Source organism: Bos grunniens, chromosome 15 (assembly GCF_055505025.1).
Source record: "Bos grunniens cultivar Pamir isolate PY7600 chromosome 15, Bosgru_T2T1.0, whole genome shotgun sequence".
Classification (NCBI taxonomy): domain Eukaryota; kingdom Metazoa; phylum Chordata; class Mammalia; order Artiodactyla; family Bovidae; genus Bos; species Bos grunniens.
Window position 1 is genome coordinate 32185558 of NC_141179.1, and position 23430 is coordinate 32208987.

General features: G+C 38.8%; 1 protein-coding gene across 19 annotated transcripts in view; it reads left to right on the forward strand.

The window, feature by feature from the left end:
• The first annotated feature begins 486 nt into the window (after window positions 1-486).
• TBCEL (tubulin folding cofactor E like) overlaps window positions 487-23430 on the forward strand; it is a 66938-nt gene continuing 43994 nt past the window's right edge. For 6 of the 19 annotated variants that reach the window (XM_086338332.1, XM_086338323.1, XM_086338328.1 and 3 more), the window contains exons 1-3: window positions 487-696; window positions 21253-21402; window positions 23069-23208. Coding sequence is in view for 10 of the 19 variants with exons in the window: in XM_086338323.1 (XP_086194449.1) it covers window positions 21270-21402; window positions 23069-23208 (273 nt within the window). In the remaining 9 variants the exon portion in view is untranslated. Of the gene's footprint in view, window positions 697-2210; window positions 2265-10698; window positions 10793-11166; window positions 11416-21252; window positions 21403-23068; window positions 23209-23430 lie in introns of those variants that run through there. The other 13 variants (XM_086338333.1, XM_086338325.1, XM_086338330.1 and 10 more) reach the window with 4 other exon arrangements.

The following is a 23430-nucleotide window of genomic DNA, read 5'->3' on the forward strand; positions in this document are numbered from 1 at the left end:
AGACAAGGACACGAAATAAAGGTCAGAGTGCTACCACATCCTTACACAAAAGCATCTTGGGACAGTATTCGATTACAGCCTAGAGCTCGCGAGTAAGGACACTGAAGACATAGAAAGGAGGGGAACTGATCAGGGTCACCGGTAAACTAGTGACCGAATCAGGACAAAATTCTAGGTGATTCTGGAAACTTTCGGCTTGCTGCTCCTTTCTGTAAGACAGCAGCCTCTCAGAGTCCCGGGCTCGGCTCTGACTTGCCCCTATTCCACTCTGATGCGACAATTTGTACTCCTCCTTTGCACCCAGGGTGTCCCCCCATGACGAGTAAGAGAAAAAGCAGATGATGAAGTGTGTTTCTAGTGACTACCCGGCCGCCCGCGACATCCCCGTCGCCACGGCAACCTCAGCTAGGTCCTGGAGGACCGGTTCCTCCGGCGCCCCCTCCCATTCACGCAGCGGACGTGACACGTGCGGCGGGGTCACGTGTTGTTGTTGGGCCGGGAAAGCTGCTTCCGGGTCAATGCAGGACACAGGGCTCCGGAGGCCGGAGTTGGGGACGAGGTGAAGCGGAGCCGGTCCGGGGCCGGCCGTGAGCAGGCCCGAGGCTGAGCGGCGGCCACGGCGGCGGCCGGGAGGGGGGAGGAGAGGCGCAGGCCGAGGAGCCGCCGCAGCAGCTCCCCCGCCTCCCGGGCTGAGGGGTGAGTGGAGCCCGGGCCTGCCGGCTCCGCCGGGTTGTCGAGGCCCGAGGGGCTTCTCTCTGGAGCCGGGGTGCTGTGCGAGGAAATAGTTGGAAGAAGTCGGAGCGGGACGAGGCCTGCCTGGGCGAAGGGGAGGATGGGACACCTGCCGGGGCCGGAGGGAGGATGGGGCCGGGCCTGCGCTGCGGCGGCGCGGGGAGGGCCTGGGCTGGGAGAGGGGCATGAGTTGGAGGAGGCCGTCTGGGGGAGCCTGTCCGACTTCCTGGGAGAATCAGGGCTTCCCGCTGTGCCCCGGGGCCTGGGGGACGAGATGCCCCCTGGCTGGTAGGAGATGGATATTGGAGATGTCTGGGGCTGCTGGGGAAATAGGAAACTTGCCTCTTAATAACTACTGAATAAAAAAAAAAAAAGAGTACGTGTCCCCGGGGAGGTTCGGTTGGGTTAGGAGCTCCTGGGACACCAGGCCTGCTCCTTCCGGGGGCCCGTAGGAGCAAGCAAGCGGCAGTTTAAAGAGGGCTTTTGAGAGAATCGTTTTGCCCCCAGGACAACTAACTGACAATGAGGCGGTTGGGGTAAGATGGGACCTGGGAGGAGGGTACCCTGTCCGGAGATCTGGGAGAGGAGAAGAAGGGTCAGGATCTGTGAGGAGCTTCATTCTCTGCTGAGTTCGAGGTCCTCTTCTAGGAAGACATACTGGGAATTGGTGAAGCGAGGAGAGGTGATACTGTCTTGGGGCACAGTGATTCTAGAAGTTGTAGTTCTGTAAAGTTGGTTGGAAGAGTAGAACTGTTTCTAGTCAGTTGAGGGAGGAGGAGCTCCTTGAAGGTTGCTAAGTTACCAGAAGCTTGTAGGCACCGCCTAGGGCTGGTGTTAGGGGAGGTTAGTTCTTTCAGGTCCTAATTCGGGCTTAGTTAAGGCGTGTCCTCATTCTTTTTTGGCTGCCTGGAGCTCTTAAATTGGTTTCCACGAGCCCAGCTTGAGCTAAGAGGTTGTGTAGGTGCTGAGGGCTGATGAATGTCTTTGAGTCCAGAGACATTTAGGTTAGGAGCTTTCAAACTTTAAAAAAATTATAGTAAGAATAACGTTTTTCATTATCATCTAGTACATACCCACATAGGAACAAGAAGTTTCACAAAGCAGTACTCATTCTTACTACTAATGATGCATACTGATGATTGCTATTATATTTCATTCTTTTTCTTTAAGAAATGCTAACTAAACGCACTAAATTGATACACGGGTCATAACTTGCAGTTTGACAAACTGTCTCCAGGGCACATTTTTTTGGCTTCAGTTAGTGTCTTCCTGTATGTTTCTAGAGAACAAGGATGATAATAAGGAGATAGGGAGGGAGAGTGGAACCCCCCTGGTGCAATTGACTACTTTTGTTTACATATTTAGAAGGTGTAGTAAATTGTACCATGATCTTTGATGTCTTAATTTGCCTGATCAGTTGATGAAATTTTGAAATAAGTATGTGCTTTTAATTTTCTCTGTTCTTTGCTGGATCTGAGAAATATGAGAGGCCTAGTTCCATACAGTTGATTCATCCTTACAACATCTTTAAGGTAATTTTAACGTTACAATGTTATACATTAATTTGCCTTTCTGCAATATAAAAAATCTCAAGCTGAAACCCATACTCTTCCTACTCCAATAATTAATGCATGATATGCTTTTTCTGCATGATTTAAGGTGTAGGTTCCTGGCTTTAGTAACTTAATCATAAACTTAAGATATCTTTCAGTTAATTAACATCTTAATTCTCCCCATGAAAATGACATTTTCATCTGTTTTTGAAACAGATAAGGTCCTTGTGTGAGTAGTATTATAATAAATGTTAACGAGTATTGGTGACCAAAGTGAGAAGCCTTCATGTGTTGTGATGTTTAATGTCCTTTTAAAAGTGTCGCATGGCCTTTTGTTACAGGACATTGAGTGTCAAATGATGCTGCCTGATTTCAGTAGATACATATTTATAGGTTGTATTTAAGACCAGTTCAATCATTTTTATTTTTGTTGAAGATGCCCTCATATTATTTGAAACCTGGAATTCAAAAGCACAGCCATCAGGAAAATATTGCCTGAAGTAAAGTTTACCACTAGGGCCACATTCTTGAGTAGATGCTTTATGAAAGCATTCTTATTATCTTCAAACTTACTGTATTATAAAATACATCTTTCTTACCTTTATTTTTTGACTATCTCTTGGTTGTTCTGCCTGCATGTATCAGTCATCCTTTAAAAATTACGTTTAACTCAGGTAAAAATTTGTTTTAAAATGTTTAAAAGTTTTCTTTGTGTGGTAGATGTTTGGGACATTAAGGAAGATTCTCATTAATTCCATTTTTCTGGGAATCATGTGTATCTGTCAATAAACAGTTGTGGCGAATTTACCCTGAGTGATTCTGTGTGCTTTTTTTTTTTTTTTTTAATAGTTTTCCTTTCTATTCTTCAGCTTCTTCCACCTGTCTATACTCTTCTAATTTTTGCTCTTTTACCCTTCTAATTTTTCCTTCTGAACTGCTGTGGGTTTGGAAATTAGATGCTTACCTTTGTTAGAACTTTGAGTAAAATGGGATTATATTGCTCTTAATAATGTTCTTTCATTTATATATATTATATATTAAGTATAATATATATACATGTACTTTTTTTTTTTTTAGTGTATGAACTATGTGACATGTATTTTGCAGGCCTGTTTGCTGACTTCTTAGTCATGGGCTGTGTTTTGAATAAGTGAACTGTATAGTTTGGAGCTTAGTTGGTTGTTTAAGAAAAAGTTGTAAAAAGTAACATGAAACTGGTCAGACTACAACTTGGACTTAAGGGGTGAAGAAATCATTTGTTAATAGCTGTGATTGTTGCCTCTGCCCCACATGCAGTTCATTGTCGAGAGGTACCATTCTTCCTTTTTTTTTCATCTTTTCCAGTACCATGTTCTAGCTGTTACAGTTTTTTGAGATTGGAACGCTGCCAGCCTAACTATTCCCATTGTTGTTCTCAATATACTTGATCTTGCATAACTTCATCATAGTACTCTTCCAAAGAATATTGCTGTGATTTATCATTTACCTCCTCAAAAACCATTAGCAATTTCCCAGAGCCAGCACTGAATAAAACCCATAGAGTTTAGGTTGACATTGAGAGCATTTTTACTGACATTACTTTTCCAGCCCTAAATGCAGAGCCCCTGTTCCTGCCAAGCTGTCTGCTTTTCGAGCCTTCCTTTGCATGTAGCATTATTCCTGAAAGTCTGCAGGACTTTCTTCATGAAATCCTGCTCATCTTCATTTCGTTACAGCTGATCCCTCTTCCTTGAAGTCTTGCTGTTTTGTTGATACTACTTCTCCTGTATCACTGTATAGTTACCAATTGTGTGTCTGATTTCTATCCCTTTTAGATTGTAAACTGATTGAGACAGGAGGCTCATATATCTCAAACCTGTAGAACACCCTGCACAGAGTTGAGTATAGTTCATGGACCAAGACAGTTAAAATTGCAGATCTCTGGAAATTCCACGCTAGACTTACTGAATCAGAATCTAGGAATCTGCCCAGGTGATTCTAATGTACAGTAATGTTTAAGAATTGCTGACCTAGCATGATGCATAAAATTGCAGTAGATACACATACAGTTTTTTAGCAGATAATGTAAGTGAATTGAGCAGTATCAGTTCAGCAGATGGGTTTAATTTTAGGGCTTTGAACTTGGGCAGCCTAGATTTGAGTCTTTCACTCGTTAGCCATCTGACTAGACTCTCTCTGCTTTAGTTTTCTGATGTGTAAAACAGGGTTAGTAGTACCTCTGATAAAGGTCGTGAGAACTGAGTAATAACATGTATAAAACAACATAGTGCCAAGCACATAGTGAACTCAATAGATATTATGAAGTGTTGTCATGTTGATCATAACAGGGGTCATCAAAGTAAGGAAACGAGAATAGACTTTATGTCAGTCATTGTGAATACACAAATTACTCATGTTTTTAAGAATTCAAGCTTAAGATTCATTTTCTATTGTAGACTGACAGTTGATGGATCTGTATGGCATATAAAGTCATAAAAATGTGTTTTTTCCTTCTTTAGAACGATTGATGCCAAATTAGCATGTTAGATTCCGCTCCCCCTACCCCATCTCCCTGAAGGAGAATGCAAAATTCTGTGTGTGTGTGTGTGTGTGTGTGTATATATACACACACACAAACACACCCCTGGGTCAGGAAGATCCCCTGGAAAAGGGAATGGCAACCCACTCCGGTATTCTTGCCTAGAGAATTCTATGGACAGGGGAGTTTGGTTGGCTACATAGTCCATGAGATAGCAAAGAATCAGACATGACTGAGGGACTAACGCTTTCACAGACACATAGTTTTCAAAATTCCTTTCCATCTGTAATACTTCTCATTGGTGTTCTTGATTTTCATATCACTGTCAGAAAGTGTTAATTCATGTTTATTGAAAGTAAAGTTCACTGTTTTATTCATCCAACAAATATTTGTTGCCACTTGCCTGACACTGCTTTGTAGTACACTGAACTGAACTGACAGATCCCTGCTTTTGTGGGACTTGGGTTCTGGTGGAATTTATCACTAAATTAACAGATAGTGATAAGTGCTGTAAAGAACGAAACAGTGAAGTGATAAGTGCTTGCTGGTGGCAGTGTTGCCATATTTAATGAGGTGGTCAGAGGCAACTTGGTTGAGAAGGTAGCATTTGTGCTTAAATTTATTTGAGATTTAAATGCTGAGATGAAGCCAGCTAAGCCAAGAGCCAGGAAAATGGCATTCCTGTAAAAGCCTTAAGAGGGGGAATCAACTTGGCAGGTTTGAGAAGTAGAAAGCCAAGCCAGCTGAAACCTAGTGGGCTAGGAAAAGGGTGGGAGGAGGTAATCATAGAACAGGTAAAATGAAGCCCTGAAGGCTGTGGTAAAGACTGAATTTTATTCTGATTGTGAAGAGAAGCCTTTGGAGAGTTTAAAGGACATGACTTACATTTTGAAAAGATCACTTAGATGATCTTGGAGAATGAATTATACAGTCATGATAGACTTAAGAGGAACCTCTTGCCACAGTCCTAGCAAGAGATTAATGAAGGCTTAACCCAGACTAAAGTAGAGGAAATTGAAAGAATTGGGCAGAATTGGGGTGTTAGTGGCTCAGAAGGTAAAGAATCTGCCCACAATGCAGAAGACCCGGGTTCGATCCCTGGGGAGGTAAGATCCCCTGGAAGAGGAGATGACAGCCCACTCCAGTATTCTTGCCTGGAGGATCCCATGGACAGAGTCAGACATGACTGAGTGACTAACACACAGAGGTTGATTAATTACAGGGGGTGTGAGAGGAAGAGAAAAATGTAACTCTGTAGGTGGGAACTAGTAGAGGAGGAGCAGATTTGAGGAAATTAAGAATTGATTTTGTTTCCTATGTGCCTCTCCTTGGTTATTCACCCCCACTGTCCAAGGATACCACAATTCTGAATTTTTTGTTTATTATTCATGTAACTTTTCTTTACAGTTACACCTATGCATGTAACCCTGAACAATGCAATGATTAATTTTCTATGTTTTTGAATTTTAAGTGGAATTATACTGTATATATTCTTGTGACCGGTTATTTTATCCATTTAACAGTGTTTTTAAAAGTCATTTGTATTGATAAGGAAGCAGTCATAACGAATGACCAATTATTAATTCCATTGCTGTGTAAACATATTATGAATGTAACGGAATTTATCCAGCTGCCTATTGGATATAAGGGGATTTTTTTCACCAGCGTTTTTGTAATTTCAAACAATACTGTTGTTGTGGACACTTGTGCTTTTCTCCTGGTACACATTGCAAGTTCCTGTAAAGTTACACTGAGAATTGCTGTGTCACAGGAGGTGTGCATATTCAGCTTCACTAGATGATGATGAACGGCTTTCCAAGGCATTTGTATTCCTACTAGCGGTGGAAGAGTTCCCGTTCTCCCACATTTTCTCCAACACTTGGTATTGTCAGAGTTCTTAAGTTTTGCTAGTGTTTGTAAAATGATAGTTCATTGAGATTTAAATTTCGGTCTTTGAATATTATTGAACATCTTTTACATATATTTATTAGTCTTTTGAATTTTATCTTCTGTTAAATACTTGTTCATGTCTTTTGTCCGTTTTTCTATTGCATCATTTGCCTTTTTCTTACTGGTTTTAGTTCTCTATGTTAATTACATGTGTTGCAAGTATCTTTTTCCAGTTTCTAGCTTAGCTTTTTCTGTGTGTAATATCTTTTGATGATCAAAAGTTTTTCATTTTACTTTTCCTTTATGGGTTCTTTTTGCGTTTTGCTTATGAAATAGTTCCCTAAATCAAGATCTTAGAGCTGTTTTCCTATTTTTAAAAAATACTTATTTTTTTCTCATTGGGATAAAGTTTGCATTCAACATTGTAGCTGGATTGAACCTTTCTGTGTTGTGAGATGAGGAATTCCCCTTTCACTCTTCCCAGATCTGTATTTTCTTGTCCTGGGGCAGTTCTTGTGTAGTTCAGCTTTTTTCCTGCTAATCTGTATGCTGCCTGCAGCCAGGTTTACATAGACCTGTTTCTGGACTATCCATTCAAGTCCATTGATCCATTTTTCTTCCCTCCTGAGTTTTCTTTGCAAAGTACAGTTGATTCTTGTTATTCATGGTACTTATGTAAAGTTGCCATAATACCAAATTAGTAAATTTGTAACCATTGTTCCCAGGGGAAATATAGGGTTAGGGTCCTGCCAGTCTTTGCTCACATTTTCATCAAGTGATTAATACCTAACCTTGTTTATTTATTTATTTTTTTAACCTTGTTTAATATGTGTTTCTGTTTAAAGACACTGTATTCAGTATATATTGTTGATTCATTAACTTTGGATTCATAGTGATTAGCTCTGTAGTTCATGCCTGAATAAATCTTATCTAACACCTGTTTTTTCCATAAGGTACATCAAAATCTTGTGTTTAGGCACACAGCAATGTGCTGAGGGGCCTTTTCCTATAGTAAGATCAACAGAAAAGCACAAAAATATAAAAAACCTGGCACTAAATAGATCCTGAAAAGGACGCTTGTTTACAGTATGAGAGCTGAAACGAGAAGGCAGAGTGAGGCCTTTTTTCCTCTCTCAGCTGGAAACATACTGTCAGGTGACTCATTTTTTTCTTTCTCTGAGAGTGTCTGCAAATGACCATGAAAATGCTGCAAGTATTGATTTTGGAGTTACAAATTAATTTGAGTTGGTGAACTTGCAAATAAAGAATTTGCTAATAATGAGGCTCTACTGTATTATGAAATCTGGGGAGACAGTTTTTCAGCAACTTTAGCACTTTCCCTTTCCTCTTATGCTTACACATATATTTATAATATTTCATTTTAAAAGAATGATATAATGCAATGATTCTCTCATATATAAGTTGTAGTTGACGGATGCCATTAGTTCAGTGGGCTTCCCTGGTGGCTCAGACAATAAAGAATGCAATGCGGGAGACCTGGGTTCAATTCCTGGGTTGGGAAGATCCCCAGGAGGAGGGCATGGCAACCCACTCCGATATTCTTGCCTGGAGAATCCCCATGAAGAGAGGAACCTGGCAGGCTACAGTCCATGGGGTCGCAAAGAGTCAGACACGACTGAGCAACTAAGCACAGCATTATCTCAATGAAGATAGTTCATTTTTGAGAATATTTTTATTATTATTATGTTGTTATTTAGTTCATAGGTAGATGAATAGAGAATTTTAGGAAAGAATTGTGAGCTTTAAAATGTTGGAAACAAGTCCAGATTATTAAACCATATTATTATGTCTTGCATGAGGATATTTTCTCATAGGTACTATTAGTAACTTAAGGCATACATTTTATAAAGGCAAGTCCCTTTGGAGATTGTAATTTAAATGTTATCTCTATTAATCCCTCATCCATTAGTGACATTTTCCCATGTGAACATCAGTAAAGGAGTCCAAAATAAAAGATACGATTATGTACATTATAAATCATATCTGTTACAAATGCGTTTATTGAGACTTGGCTAATTTATCCCTCACTCACTATTGAAGATCCTTAAGTGAATTGTTGGCACAATTTGGTAAGTATGCTGAGAGAATAAGAACCAGACACTTTAGATTTGACCTATATTCATCTTTGTTTTTAAGTATATTTTATTTATTCCTTGATTTTTTGAAATTTTATTGTGGTAAAATATATATAACATGTACCATTTTAACCATTTTTAAGTGTATGTATCAGTGGCAGTATGTACATTCACATTGTTGTACAACCATCCCCACCATCCCTCTCCAGAGCTTTTTCATGTCCCCACTCTCCCCAGCCCCTGGCAACCATCATTCTATTACACTTCCTATCTCTGTGAATGTGACTACTCTAGGCACTTTGTATAAGTGGGATTATATAGTAGTAGTTCTTCTGTGTGTAGTTTATTTCACTTAGGGTTATGTCTTCAAGGTTCATTCATATTGAAGCATGTGTCAGAATTGCCTTCCTTTTCAAAGCTGAATAATTCTCCATTGTGTATACATTCTACGTTTTCCTTATCCATTTATATGCCCATGGATGTTTAGGTAATTTCCATCCTTGGCTATTGTGAATAATGCTGCTATGAATATTGGTGTACAAATAGCTGTTCAAGTCCCTGCTTTCAATTCTTTTGATATATACCCAGAAATGGGATTGCTGGACCGTATGTAATTCCATGTTTAATTTTTTGAGAAACTGCCAAACTGTTTTCTGTAGCAAGTACACCATTTTACATTCTCACCAGCAATGCACATATATTCGTTTTTAGTTACTGTACTGTGCCTGTTGATCTAAAGAATGGCATAAATTATTAAATCTTATGTATGAGATGTACAGTATAGTATGGATACCAAAATCATATATTCGGTATTAAATCTACTGTGGTTATAGTTTTTGTGGAAGAATTCAACTTGTGCTTGGAAGCAAGAATTTTTTATTCTGCTACTGATTCATTGCTCTATCATGTGTTGTCTTATTTTTGGAATCCCCATGGAGAGGTAGACATAATTAGTATTTCAGTGGTAGCTAAGAAGCATTTTCATAACTAATCTGTTTGTTATATCCCTGCCTTTGATATTTTTAAAAGTACATTTGATATGAAAAATCAGAAGTGATTAAGAAACTCATCTATTACCATATTTATTGAGTGTGGATTATGCACAAAGTTTCAGCCCATGATAGAAAGAAGCATTGTGATATGGTTCTTAGCCTCAAGAACTATACTAAGGATTTAAAACAAACACATGAAAATCACAACACTATGCATTAGTTAACAATGGGAGAAAAGTGAAAAGAATCCATGCAAATACATGATTAATTACCCACTGAATATTTTAGGTAATGGATAGGCTGAGCTCCGCTCAAAAGAAGCATTATGTCGGGAGGTATCTGAAGAGTCTTCATCTCCAAGTATTCTGAGTCGGGCTTCGAAGAATGAGTAAAACTTAAGACAGGTGGAGAAGGGAATACCTTCTGGTTAAGGAGGAATGACATTATAAATGTCAGACATTCATTAATTGGCATTAATTAGCATTGACCTAGGACCAAAAAATATTAGATCAAAACTATTTAACAATAATTGTAAATAAGTCCACCAGCCCTACATTACTGTTTCCATGAATGGTAATGAGAGTAATAATCGGAGTAGCAGGAGGAGTAATAGCTGGTATTTAAGTGCTCTTCCTGTGCAAGGTGATGTGCTAAACATGTTTTACTCATATTACCTCCATTCATTCAGCAACCCTGTGAACTAGGAGTTAGGGGCTATCTTTTACCCCTTTTATGAATGAGGAGACTTATTAATAGAAACCAAAGTAACTTGCTCACATACAGAGTGGTAGAGTCAGTCATGATTTACATCCAGGCAGTTTGGTTGCCCTTATTACCACCAGGCAATATATACTACTATAGCACAAAATATGGCAAGGGCTAGTGAATTTTTTTTAATAACCTGTAAACTTTTGCAGCTTCTCTGTGTGGCTGTTTACAAGAATGCTTTGTAAACTCTAGAAGGCTGCAGAGTGATGAGCTAGTAGTCCATTCCTACGTTAAACTTAATAGGTAGGTACACACAAGTAGAGATGATGGGGTAATCTGTTCTGTAAACAGCTGAATAGTGACCTTAAGCTTGTGTATTCACAGCTGAAAGATAGTATGCATGTATAATTTTCTTCTAATGAAAACCGGTACATTCAGCAAACTAATATTTAGTGCTTTTTGGGAGGAAGGAGAAGTTAATATTTTCCCCCCTTTGGTGACTAGACCAGTCAGTACAGCTGCTTAGTTTTGTGGTTCAGTTACTTTAATGTAGTTACAAGAGGTATTTTGGGTGTGATGGTTTTCATATATTTTAATAAGTTGGATTTCTATGATTTATGCATGATGCCATATACTATTGACATGCATTTTTTTTTCTTTTTTTTTTTTTTTTGTAGTGAAGACAGCATGGCTCAACAGATTAGGAATACACAAAGTATGACTTAGCATCCTGGTTGGGCCACAGAAACCTGAGCAGGTCACCTCAGTTTCATGTCCTGTGTAAATAGAAATGTCAGTCTGTCTGTTTGAGAAGGTGCCTGTGGAAAATTACTGGGCTTTAAAATGATTGTTAATCTCAGTGTGGGGACACTCAGCTTTCGGGGAGCATCGATTCAAGAGTAAATGTTTCTACTCGTGAATTTTGAGTAAGTGCAACATAAAAGCCTTAAGATTTTTTTCTGGTCCATGTGGAAAGATAGGGGTTGTTGGAGATTTGTTTGTAAAGGAGTTGAAAAGTGGGGGATAAGGGTGGAATTCTTGGAATTGATTGAAATAAGGGGTGAGGTGAACGTTAAACTTTTTGTTGTTCTTGTGATTGCTGAAAGTTGATGAAAAGTGCTTTTCTGTATTCTAAAATGCCTAATTTAGTAGGGATGTAGATAATTGGTGTAAGCCAACATTTCTCACAGAAGCTATGGGAATCAAGAAAGAAGTTCTTAGAAATAGTTTCATACAAAGAGATGCTTACATCTAAGTAGCAGTATTTTCTTAATCTTTTTCCTCTCAAGTACTTTCTCATTAAAATTATAAAGTTCTTGGGCTAGTTCATTTGGATCAGAAATTTCGAGTGCTGCACAGAACAGACTACCAGCATGAGAGTCAATCCTGGTTACTAATATGCAGCTGTAGATGAGAAAACTTTGTCTTTTGTCCAATATCAAATGTGCTTTGTGTGCAGTATGGTTCTTTAGTAAAAAAATACAGACAGCTCTGAGGCCATACTCACTGATAACATAGAGTCACAGTTTTAGATATCTCTGGTGCCACTAACATCATTACATAAAGAATTTGGGTTAGATATTGTGGTGCTTTTAAGGAGAATGAACTGTGCTGTGATACGTGAAAAGGATAGCAGTGCCCTACTAATAGTCCAATTCAGAGACTGACCAGGAGTCTGAATTCACATTTCATTTGGCAGTGTTGCATTTTTTGAAAAAATCTTCTAAGAAAGAAGATTTCTACCAAGAAAAGTTGATGTGCCACATTATTATACTTAGGTGTAGCTTCGTATACAGCTGAGAAGGAGACTTTGAGAAATAGGGTGGTTCATAGTAGGGTGTGAGATCCTGGTGTGTTATGATAATGGACTTATCAGCTGCACTCAAGTTTTGCACTTGGCATGCTCAGAGTCAGTTGGTGAATTGGTAAGCCATAATTCTTGAGAAGAGCTCTGAAAGGTTATTAGAATTAGTTTATTTTCCTTGCTTTTCATCCCAAGAAGGCATCTGCTTAGTATATTACAAAATGTTCAAGGAGGTAACTGAGGTAGAGTTGCCTGTATATGTACTTTATGATAAGGGAAAGCAGAAGCGCCGTGCAGAATGACTGTCTAGCCTAAGTATGTTGACTTGGACGGTATCTTTAATGTGTTTCTATGGGAGAGATCACTGTCATTCATGAGTTCAGCAGCAAAAGCTTGTTAATGGAATGTTCCACAGACCTCAAAATGATTATATAGGTATTTATTTTTGGATATAGAAAGTTTTTCATGAGCTGTTTAGTGAAAAGGCAGGTTACAGAGCTATATATCTGAAAGTAATTTGATCTTTGTGTGAAAAGCATGTCTCTACATAGCATGGAAAAAATGGTCTGAAAAAAATACACACCGTAAGGTGTATCCTCAGGCTTTTAGTCTACTTTATAAATCTGTCAACCAAAGCTTCCTCCTGGTGTGGCTGTGGCTGTAAATATGCTTCAGATAAGAAAAGCTATTTGATAACAGTTATTTACATGCTTAGCTAGTGAAAAGTGAAACTCCATCTACATGACATAACAGTTTTTTGGCTTATTTTCAGTTGGTAATTTTTAAAAATTCAGAGTGTATATCACTAGTATTTTTAAAGCACTTTTTTTTAGAAAAAAGCTTATCAGTAGACCCTTTTCTCTTTATATTTTAATATAATTTTTAATTGAAGTATAGTTGATTCATAACATTGTGCTAATTTCTGCTGTATATTCTTTTATAATATCCTTTTCCATTATGGTTTACCCCAGGAGATTAGAGATAGTTCCCTGTGCTATACAGTAGAACCTTGTTGTTTATCCATTCTAAATGTAATGGTTTGCATCTACTAACCCCAAACTCCTAGTCAATCCCACCTCCACTTGGCAACCACAAGTCAGTCTCTATGTCTATGAATCTGTTTCTGTTTTGTAAATAGGTTCATTTGTGCCGTATTTTAGATTTCACATGTAAGTGATATCGTATGGTATTTGTCTTTCTCTTTCTGACCAACTTCACTTACTATGATAATCTCTAATTGCACCCATGTTGCTGCAGATGGCATTATTCTGTTCTTTGTTATGGCTTAATAGTATTCCATTGTATATATGTATCACATCTTCTTTATCCATTCCTTTATTGTTCTTTCTTTTAAGCTTTCCTGGAGGTAAAAATATGTAAAATACAGATATGCTTTCCCAGAGTAATTATGTTTTATTAGGGTACACTCTTGCCGAGGATCAGAAAGACGTAGGAAACAAAACAACAAGCTAAAGTCCCAGCTACCTAAAATGTCCAAGAATCTGGCAGAGTTCGGAAATAATGGGGATCTTTAAAAACAGGAAGCTTTCTGGGGATGAGGTTAGGAATCCCAAAGTAAAAGCTAAACGGGCTTTGAAAAAAACTTCCAAAAATTAAGAAAGCTAGTAGTACTAAGAGATTCTTTGACACTACTCAGATTTTCCTCCTTGGCTTTGTTTTGTTAGTTTTATTGACCTCCTCCATGCCATTACCGCCCACACCCCAAAACTCATCCTATAAATTCCTCTTTCAAAATATAACAGCTCTCTATCTCTGAACACTTCACTTTTCTTCATCACCTGTCCCATCTCTTCTGTTTTCATCTAAGCATCTCAAAGGCATGGTCTATACTTAACTGTCTTCACTTATTTATTTCCTTAACTCTCTAAACTATGGTTTTTATCCCCTTGTCTGTACTGAACATGCTTCCTCTAAGGTGAACAAACTCCTACTTACCCAGTCCTTTTAGGGTTTTAAAAATTATCATTTTTGACCTCTTGATAGTGTAAATAAAGATTGGTAACCCCATCCTTGCAATATTCACAGCAATCTGTCAAAACTTCTCTTTTATCTCTATAGGATGAAGTCAAACTGAGCAAGGTCAGGCATGAGCTGACTGCCGTCCACTTTTTGGTCTGCTCCCTATGCAAATTTTATGTTGTAGCAAAACCACTTAATGTGTCTTGTGAGGTTTATCTTCAGTTGTTTCCTGTGTCGGGAATGCTCTTCATCCCATTAGCCTAATCTTTGTCATCTTTCCAAATGGCTGAGGATTCACCTCCTACTTCTTGATTATACTTACAAAAGTTCATCACTTCTTGTCTTTAATTCACTATTTCTGGGTGCCCTGTTTGAGGTATGTATTATCTTCCTGAATTTCCCTCTAGGTTGTGATGCCGTAGGGGCAGAGTTTGTATTTTATTTTCTCCTTTCTTTTTGCTTGGCACAGATGCAGTGTCTGGGTCATGTTTGTTGAATGGAACTACATGAGACTACAAACTTTGTGAGGGCACACATTTCATAAATAAATGAACGAGTAAATAAGCCTAATTGGGACCACTTGGTAACATGCAAAAGAGAGAGGGAAAACTGGATATATTTGTTGTCTCCATTTTTATTAAACAAGTGGTGAAAAATTCTTCTTCTCAGATTGTCTTGTAAGGGAAGTAGGTACCCGAGAAGAGAAAAATGCCTGGAATGAAATGTCATCTGACCAACAGAACCATTCCAAAGGTGAAATTGTGGAGCCTTTGGCCAAAATGTTTAACCTAAATTTTATTTTCACATATTTGGTAGCAATATATTAGCAGGTAGCTCTAAAGTGTGTTTTTCTCCTGCCCTTCTCTGATGGATAGATAAGATTGGTTAGTTATAAATTGTATCTGCATGGGTCTGTGTCAAATGGCTGAAAATAAACTTAAGCTACTTGGGAGTGCTTCCCTCTTCTTTATTATTTCTATGCTGTGAAAACTCTTCCTGAATGTTTAGCTTCATCCTGCACTAATGCATATTTTGAATTATTGCGACTTACTATTGAGAGCTGTAAGTCAGTTTGCCACTATTTATTATTCCAGTAATTTGCATCTTGTAGGAAGCCCCAGTCTTTAGTTAGTCTCCACAGCAAGAGGCAACTGGGAGGCCTGAAGCTCCAAAGCATCCTTAGGCCGTGGCTTTGTAACCTCTGCCTCCTGGATATCTTGTGGTTCCTAAGTCAGTGGTTTGGATACCATTTGGGTAATTTGGATGAAATATTGGGTAACTTGCTAACACATTTAACTTGGTTAGCAAAAGAAATGACACTGGAGACCTGAGGGTGTTCTTCCCACCACTCTGTACACATCATAGTCATTTTCCCACTTCATCTCAACCCAGCCTCTCATTTTGATTGTAGTTTATTTCTGAGGCGCAGATGTGTTTTTTTCTGCTTTCTTTTTTGTTGTTTAGTCACTCAGTCTGTGTCCAACTCTTGCAACCGCATGGACTGTGGCCCTCTAGGCCCTTCTATGGGTTTTCACAGGCAAGAATATTGGAATGGGTTGCCATTTTCTTCAGGAGATCTACTTGACCCAAGGATTGGACCTGCTTCTCCTGCACTGCAGGCAGATTCTTTACCTCTGAGCCACCAGGGAAGCCCTTTCTTTTTCTTTATCAGTGCCCCTTTACAAAAATATTTCCATTTAGCCACCATTTTATTTCTTTTCTTCCTCAATTCCCAATTCCTTTAAAACTTATTATTTCTTTTAAAATTTATATTCCACATAGTCGAGTTTGGCATTTTTTTTTTCCACAGACAGTTGACAATAATGACTTAAAAAACACTTTGACAGATCAGGTCAGTCCCGGATATTATCACTTAAAAATGTTTTGTATTTTGAAAAGATAATATATGGGAAAAGAAAGGGTGATATATGCATCTGGTGAGTTCAGGTGGTTCAGACAGGTACACAGTAAAAAACCACTCTCCTCACGTTGTTCCTCATTTCCTCTCTTTGGAGTCAACCACATGAATTTTACTACTTTTGTTTTATCCTTCTGGATATTCTACCTTCTGGAGATAGTTTATACATATATAGACAGATAAACCTATTTTTTAATAAGATTTTAAATGTTTTGGGACTCTGGGATAGTTTTGGAAGTTGTGAATGAGGCTGGTATTAATAGTGTTTATATAAAATGTAGTAGTCTGCCATAAAATTTTTTGGTGAAATAAATATTGGTCTTGCATACCAGCATAAGGCCATATCTTGTGTATCTTCCTCTCTTAGTGGTCAGATATGGCCTGTTCTCTGTTTCCAATTGTGTTGAGTCTCATACTAATTGTGACCTGATGTTGAGTCAAATTGATAGCAATTGAGGTTACTTAGGTAAATGGTTGTCCTGTTCTGATATTAATCTATTTGGCAAAAGTCTCCTGAGCTCCTTATCCTTGCACTTTCACCAGGTGCTTATAAAAAGAGCATATAGCATAGTCAGAATTTGAGGCACAAAGGGGTTAAGATATTCACAGGCACACTCCATGACTCGGTAAGAGAACCAAGCAACATCACCCCCAGATTCCTGGTTCCCTGGCTTGAAGCACCAATTCAGAACACTTTTGTAAGTTTTTTAGAACTCTGCAACTGTGGAAGGTAATCAGATGTAACTTGAGACCAGTTCTTTCCATAGTAATAGATTATTGTTCCACCTCCAAAAAAACCTTTTAAAAGGCTCCAATTAAAGGTCTTTTTCCATCCTATATTTCCTCATTTTTCAGTCTATTTGGTTTTCAGTTTTCCTTTCCCACCTACTGTTCTTCCTCCAAGTGCCCCCAACAGGTTTCGAGTAGATTTATGTTACTGATCCATTTTGCAGTCTTAGTGTTCTAATTCAAAATCTGTGTATTAATGCGTACAGTATCTGCATTCATGGAAAGCTGTTCCAGTAGAGTATCCTGGAAAATAACCAATGAAGTTGCCTAATATTGCTTTTTAGTCTTTAGAGAAAAAATAAAAAAGCAGACTACTTAGAAAAACTTAAAGCATGGGGCCATGAGGAATAACTTTTAAGTTCCCACGATTACTTGCTTACCAGCATTTACTTTAACTTGTATATGTTTCTAACGTTACCATCCTCATATCAGTTTTAGTATTATAATAGTCAGTTACTTAACCACCAAAAGCCAGTTTATTCGGGAATAGCCAGAGGATTTACAATGTGAGATGTGCAAACTATGGCAGACCATAGGCAGATCCAAGGAAGGGGAACTTGCTTTTATAGGGAAAATGAGGGGAGCTGAAGAGGGTGGCGTTACATAACCAAAGAGTCCATTGAGGAAGCTGGGCGTCCGAAGTATGGCGGTTGGTTGGGCTGTTTTCAGTCTCTGGCTGGGTTGTCACTGGGTGGAGCATTTTTTTCTTCCTGCTGACTAGTAAAGTAGGCAACATCTTCCTGTCATAGATGAAGGCTTGCGTCTCTTCCTGTTTGAAGTAATTAATGTCACAAGGCAGGGGTGAAAGCTCAGCCTATAGCCCTGTCCAGACTCCAGTTTTAGCCAAGGTCTCTTTAATTCCACACTCAGCTTGTCTATATTTAAATTGTGATTAAGATTATTGTCCTTGAATGAAGAGGTTTAGGATTAAGTGAATGTGAAGCTTCCAGTTAAAAGATGCTGTTTAATCTTGGTGACTTGTTATTTTGACACTGACAGTTGAGCACCCTCCCACACAGTTTTCATTCTTTTGAACTGCCAGTTGTATGTATGGAAGATAGCAGTGCAACCTCTTTGACTTTTTGTTAAACGTTTCTGAAAGTTCTCTTGGCGTTCTGCTTGAGGCGGCCTTTGATCAGAACCGTGGGGCCTGTCACTAGTGGCATAGCACCTGCTCTGTGCTGTCTGTTGTCAGTGATGAGTTTACCTTGAGAAAGAACCTTTCTACCTGGAGGTTTCTGGAGTCATTGATGAAAATGCAGAGTTCGGTTTTGGCACAGTGCTGGGACAGAGGACAGCAGCATGTACTTACCACTCCGTGTGCACAGAAAGAACAAGCTCTCTTGTACTAAAACAGACCCTGTTCTTAAGCTCCCAAATGACAACCGTGACAGAGGGCAGCCCTATATTTTCAAGTTGACTTGTAGTATACTTGTTATGAAATGCATTTCCACTGTCTAAACTTTGATAGATCACACAGATAAAACTTTTGGACGTGTGGTCAATGAGTGTCTCCTCTGTGCTCTAGGTGTTTGTGAGTTGATGTCATAAAGTACAGAAGACGTGGTCCTGGTAGCGATCTAGAAAGTGGGCCAGGTTTAAAGACCACTTTTATATTCATGTCATTTTTACATTCCTACTGCAAATACAAGAGGAAATTTGTAGCTCATCCATAGGGGGAAAATTTGAAGTGGAAAGAGGTTAGATAACTAGTTTATGTTTTACCCAGCTAGCAATTGCCAGAGTCGAAGTTTTCTATGTTTATGTGCCTTTTACCACATTACAAATTCCTTTTATAATTAGTAACAGTTCTGAATTTTAGAGATTTACAAGAGCCCTATAATCTAAATAACACATTTGTACATTTCAGAGCTCTATGGTAACCCTGAACTCCAAGAAGTATAGACATTAATATTGTCTTTTACAGAAAGGACATTTAAGCCCCAGAGAAACACAATGTCTTGCTCAATGGCACAAAAGTATTAAGTGGTAGAACTGGGTGGGACTTATATCTACTCCTGATCCTGAATCCTCTGCTCTTTCTACTTGGCATACCGAAAGCTAGTTATTTTATTAATAGTACTCAGCGACACTTATTGAACCATGACTGTGTGTAGAGTACTGTGCCAGATGCTGTGAATCAATGCTGAAGAAGCAGAATTGCATAGCATTGCTCACCTTTATAATGCCATGGTGGAGCCAGGACAGTCACATGAGGAAAATACCTAACATGAGTATAATTAGACTGAAAGCAAAAGCAAACCCAGGGCAGCATAGTGAAGTAAATGTATCACTGCCAATGGTAAACAGTTTGCAGTGTTACTTGACCAGTACCAAACAGCCTTCTAGAAGGCTCATTCCTGCTAGTTTTTCCTAGGACCAGGTACCAGTAGTCGTTTTCATACTCTCCAGCTCTACTTGCTGCATCTCCATAATCTAAACTGTGTCAGGTCTCTCCTACTTTAAGAGGAAAAATCTTGGGCACTTGCTCCCCTGATCCCTACTCTGTCCTATTCCTGCCTTCCTTATCAGCTCATTTTCTTCCTCACCTTCTCATCAGAACTTCTCAAAGTGTTAGCTATACACTCCACTCTCTTTCCCTTTTTGTTTTCCTTCATGATGTTGCTTCCTCTACCTGGATCTTAAATATCAGTGTCCTGGAGAGTTCTGTCACCTGACTGTCCTTATTCATGATATTTCCTGATGAGGTCCAAAGCCTCACCTCAAGCTTACCTTTCTCACCCAACTTCAGTCTGTTTCCCTGAATCAGATGCCTCAGATTGAACATGTGTAAAATAGAATTCATCATTTTCCTGCTTGAAACTAGATCTTTCTGCATTCTCTTTTTACTTAGGCTTATCACCAGTGACCTAGTCACCTGGACTAGAAACCTGGGAGCCAGCCTTGACTCCGTCTTCCCCTTGGCCCCTAAAACTCCTGAAAAGCTTGCTGTCTAAGTAGATGTTGAGTCTGCTTGTACTACCACTGCGTCACTGGGCTCTCGTTGTGTCACCCCTGTACCTCGCAGCATCTAACTCTTCTCCCACACAGGGTCTCCTCTGTCTGAGATTCCTCTTTAGGTGATCCTGATGCTCTCTTGTTAGATTTCTTCTGGTTACTCTTCTATACCATTGTGCATTCTCTCTGCTCTGTTTAAGTATTCAAAGAAGAGTACTCTTCTTTGAGTACTCTTTATCCTTCTTCCTTTTTTTTCTGATTATTTTAGTAAAAAGTTTAGTTTCTAATAGGCAGAACTACAGAGGACAATTGGTGGCCTATATTTTGATTTATGTTTAATACAGATCAAAAGCCAGTTCCTCAAGATAATGGTAAGCAGGCCCACGCTGTTTGATGTTACCTTTTTTAACCTATGCATGAGTACTGGGAGTATGCTGGGATTACAGTATGTTTGTACCCTTAGCTGAGGTTAGACTTGACCTTGACAATACTAATACTAATACATTAGTGCTAATGATACTCTGACTTAGTTAGGATTAGGCTCATTTTTAAGTGACTGAAAAATTGAGGACAGTGGCTCAAATGAAACAAGGTTATTCCTCTTTTACTGAAATTTCCAGAGATATGCACTGAGCAGCATTATGGCACCTCAGTTCCATGACATCCTCAGGGACTTAAGTCCCTTTCAGCTGTTTGTTTCACCTTCCTTAGGATGTGTCTCTTGGTCACAACAGCAAGGATCTGTTTCTAGGCAATAGAACTGAGGAGACGGGGAAGGAGGACAAAGGGCACACTGGCTATCTTTTAAGGATTATTCCCAGAAGCCTCCATAGAATTCTTTATTTTTATCCCATCAACTAGAACCTATATACTCATTCCTCAGTAGAAGTAGCTGTGGAAGAAGAGAGGACTTTAAGTAACAAACGTCAATTCAGGGTCAAAGTATTCGTCCCATTCTTCAGTCTGATGTTTAATCTGCGCCTTCCTATTGGCCCCCTTTCCTCCTATCGCGTGAACCCGTGCACCAGCCAGAGTCTTCCTGTTACACTTGGCTGATGGCCTTCTCTTCTAAATCTTGTAGCTCTTTTCATCTGTATTGCAGTTACCATATGCTGAACTATATTGCTGCCATTTGTCTGCCTATGTAGCTTCCCTAAATCATGAGATCTCACCACAGTATAAGTTCCTGGGGTCAGTGACCATCTCTTCTGTGTTGGCAATGCCTTGCTTAGTACCTTGTAAATAATTGATTATCAATAAATATTTCCTGTGTGAATAAATAGACAAATTTTGATGATTTCTGGTTTCTTATAGAATTTTAGGAAAGGAAGATGGATCAACCTAGCGGGAGGAGTTTTATGCAAGTATTATGTGAAAAATACAGTCCTGAAAACTTTCCTTATCGCCGTGGTCCTGGGATGGGAGTCCATGTCCCAGCCACACCTCAGGGCTCTCCTATGAAAGGTAAGAAAGATGGGACATAAAACATTTATTTACTGGAACTTACTTAGGACATTAAACCAGACTATTGCCTTATTTGCAAATGATTCCCTTTATTTTGAATTATGAATTGAATAGCCTTTCTCCCTTTCTATGATTTTAGTTTCTTGGAAAACCTGAAAGGATTTATCTTCCTCCAGATTGGCCAAAAGGCATTTTAGTTGCACTCACAGGGCAAGAGCAATATTTGAATGAGAGTATTTCAAAGAACTTGGAAGGTAGAAGATAGTACAAGCCTGGCCTGTGCCCTCAATGACCTCATAGCCTATTGGATTACAAGATACTCACATTTATAAAAATGTATAATAACACAAGGTAGTTTATATTGAATCAAATGAATGGCACACTGATTGGGAAAGAAATTTAGGGAGTGAGTTAATACGAACAGGAAAGAGTTCAAAATTGTGAGATTTGAACTAATCCTTCAAGAAAGTAAAATTTGGTTAGAGAGGGGATAAAGACATTCTAGGAGGGGGCTTATGTGAGCAGTCATCTACAACTGGAAACATATAATGTGTGTTTTCGGTTTGCATTTTAACTTAATGTTGTAATTAATTGTTCTTGGAAATAGTTCTTTGTCATTATGGGAGGTTAATATTAAACAGTGTTTTAAAGTTCCTATGTCCGAAGGTTACTAAATGTTTGTTATTTCTCAATACCACTATCTTACCACTCCATATAAACTGGAACAGCAGAAAGAAGTGGATTTCTTACTTGATCATTTTTTTAGGATCTACTTCCAGCCTGAGAAAATTGATTTTGTGAAAAGCACTAAGTTGAAAAATCATATTATTTGAGGCCTCCATTTATAAAATATACTTTTGTTAGTCTTTGTTTTATATCAAATAGGAAAAAAGTGGCTGAATTATCATATTGGTCCTTTTTATTAGAGATAGGAAGAGTGATTTTATTGGCTTATTTTTGAACAAGCAGTAGTTTGACTGAATTCATTGAATGGTTTAAGACTCTGAAATATATTCCCTCATAATTATATATTTTTGAAAGTCTCATTTTTCTAAGGGACAAATTCTATGTGGATATGAAAGGGGGTTGACTGATGGACAAGTATGGGAGAAAGATGTAGATTTTTAAATGGATTCATGTAAGTGAGGAAGATTCCTTGAGTTGATATGAACTTGAAGAACAGAATTGATTTAGCCGATACACTACCTAATGGTCTGAGATAATTTTCAAAGGCAACAAGAGGTGAAAATACAAATCAGACTGTCTGAGAAAAGAGCTAACCAGAATGATACTTTTGAACTAAATTTTAAAGAGAAAGAATTGAGGCCATGAGAAGACAGTGGCAGCCCTGCCGTGAATCACAGGGATCTAACGTCAGATGATAAGGTGACAGTGTGGGTGATGGTTCTGTTGTTGGTAGTTGAGCTAAACAGTCCTGCCAGGAGGTAAAGCCTCCAGGACTCCTCAGACTAGTACTTCTAATCTCCTCCTGGGTCATATTTGGCTATCTCCCCCTTGAAATTCAATACCCTTGGATTCCATCACATCCTGTATTCTCAGGGCCTTGTGTAATTTCACATAATTTGATTTTGATTCCTGACGGTTCAGTGTATGTAGACAAGAATTAGGCTGACGTAGAACATGTTTCATTTCCCTTGTGATTCAGATCGCCTCAACCTCCCAAGTGTATTGGTGTTGAACAGCTGTGGAATAACCTGTGCAGGAGATGAAAAAGAAATTGCTGCCTTCTGTGCTCACGTGTCAGAACTAGATCTTTCTGACAATAAACTTGAAGACTGGCATGAGGTAAAGCTTTTATATTGCTGAGTTTTGGTGAAGGGCAGCAATGACTCACTATATTATTCTGTGTTGCTATGTATGCTGCTGAATTCTGCTTCTCACTTGGGATTCTTCTCTGTATGTCTCAAGAGAAATAACTGATTGCTTCAACTGTTTCTATAGTGATTTTTCAGTTAACTTTGTTATTGCTTGTTTTTCATTAATGTGAAAAACACTGAGAAACTTTAT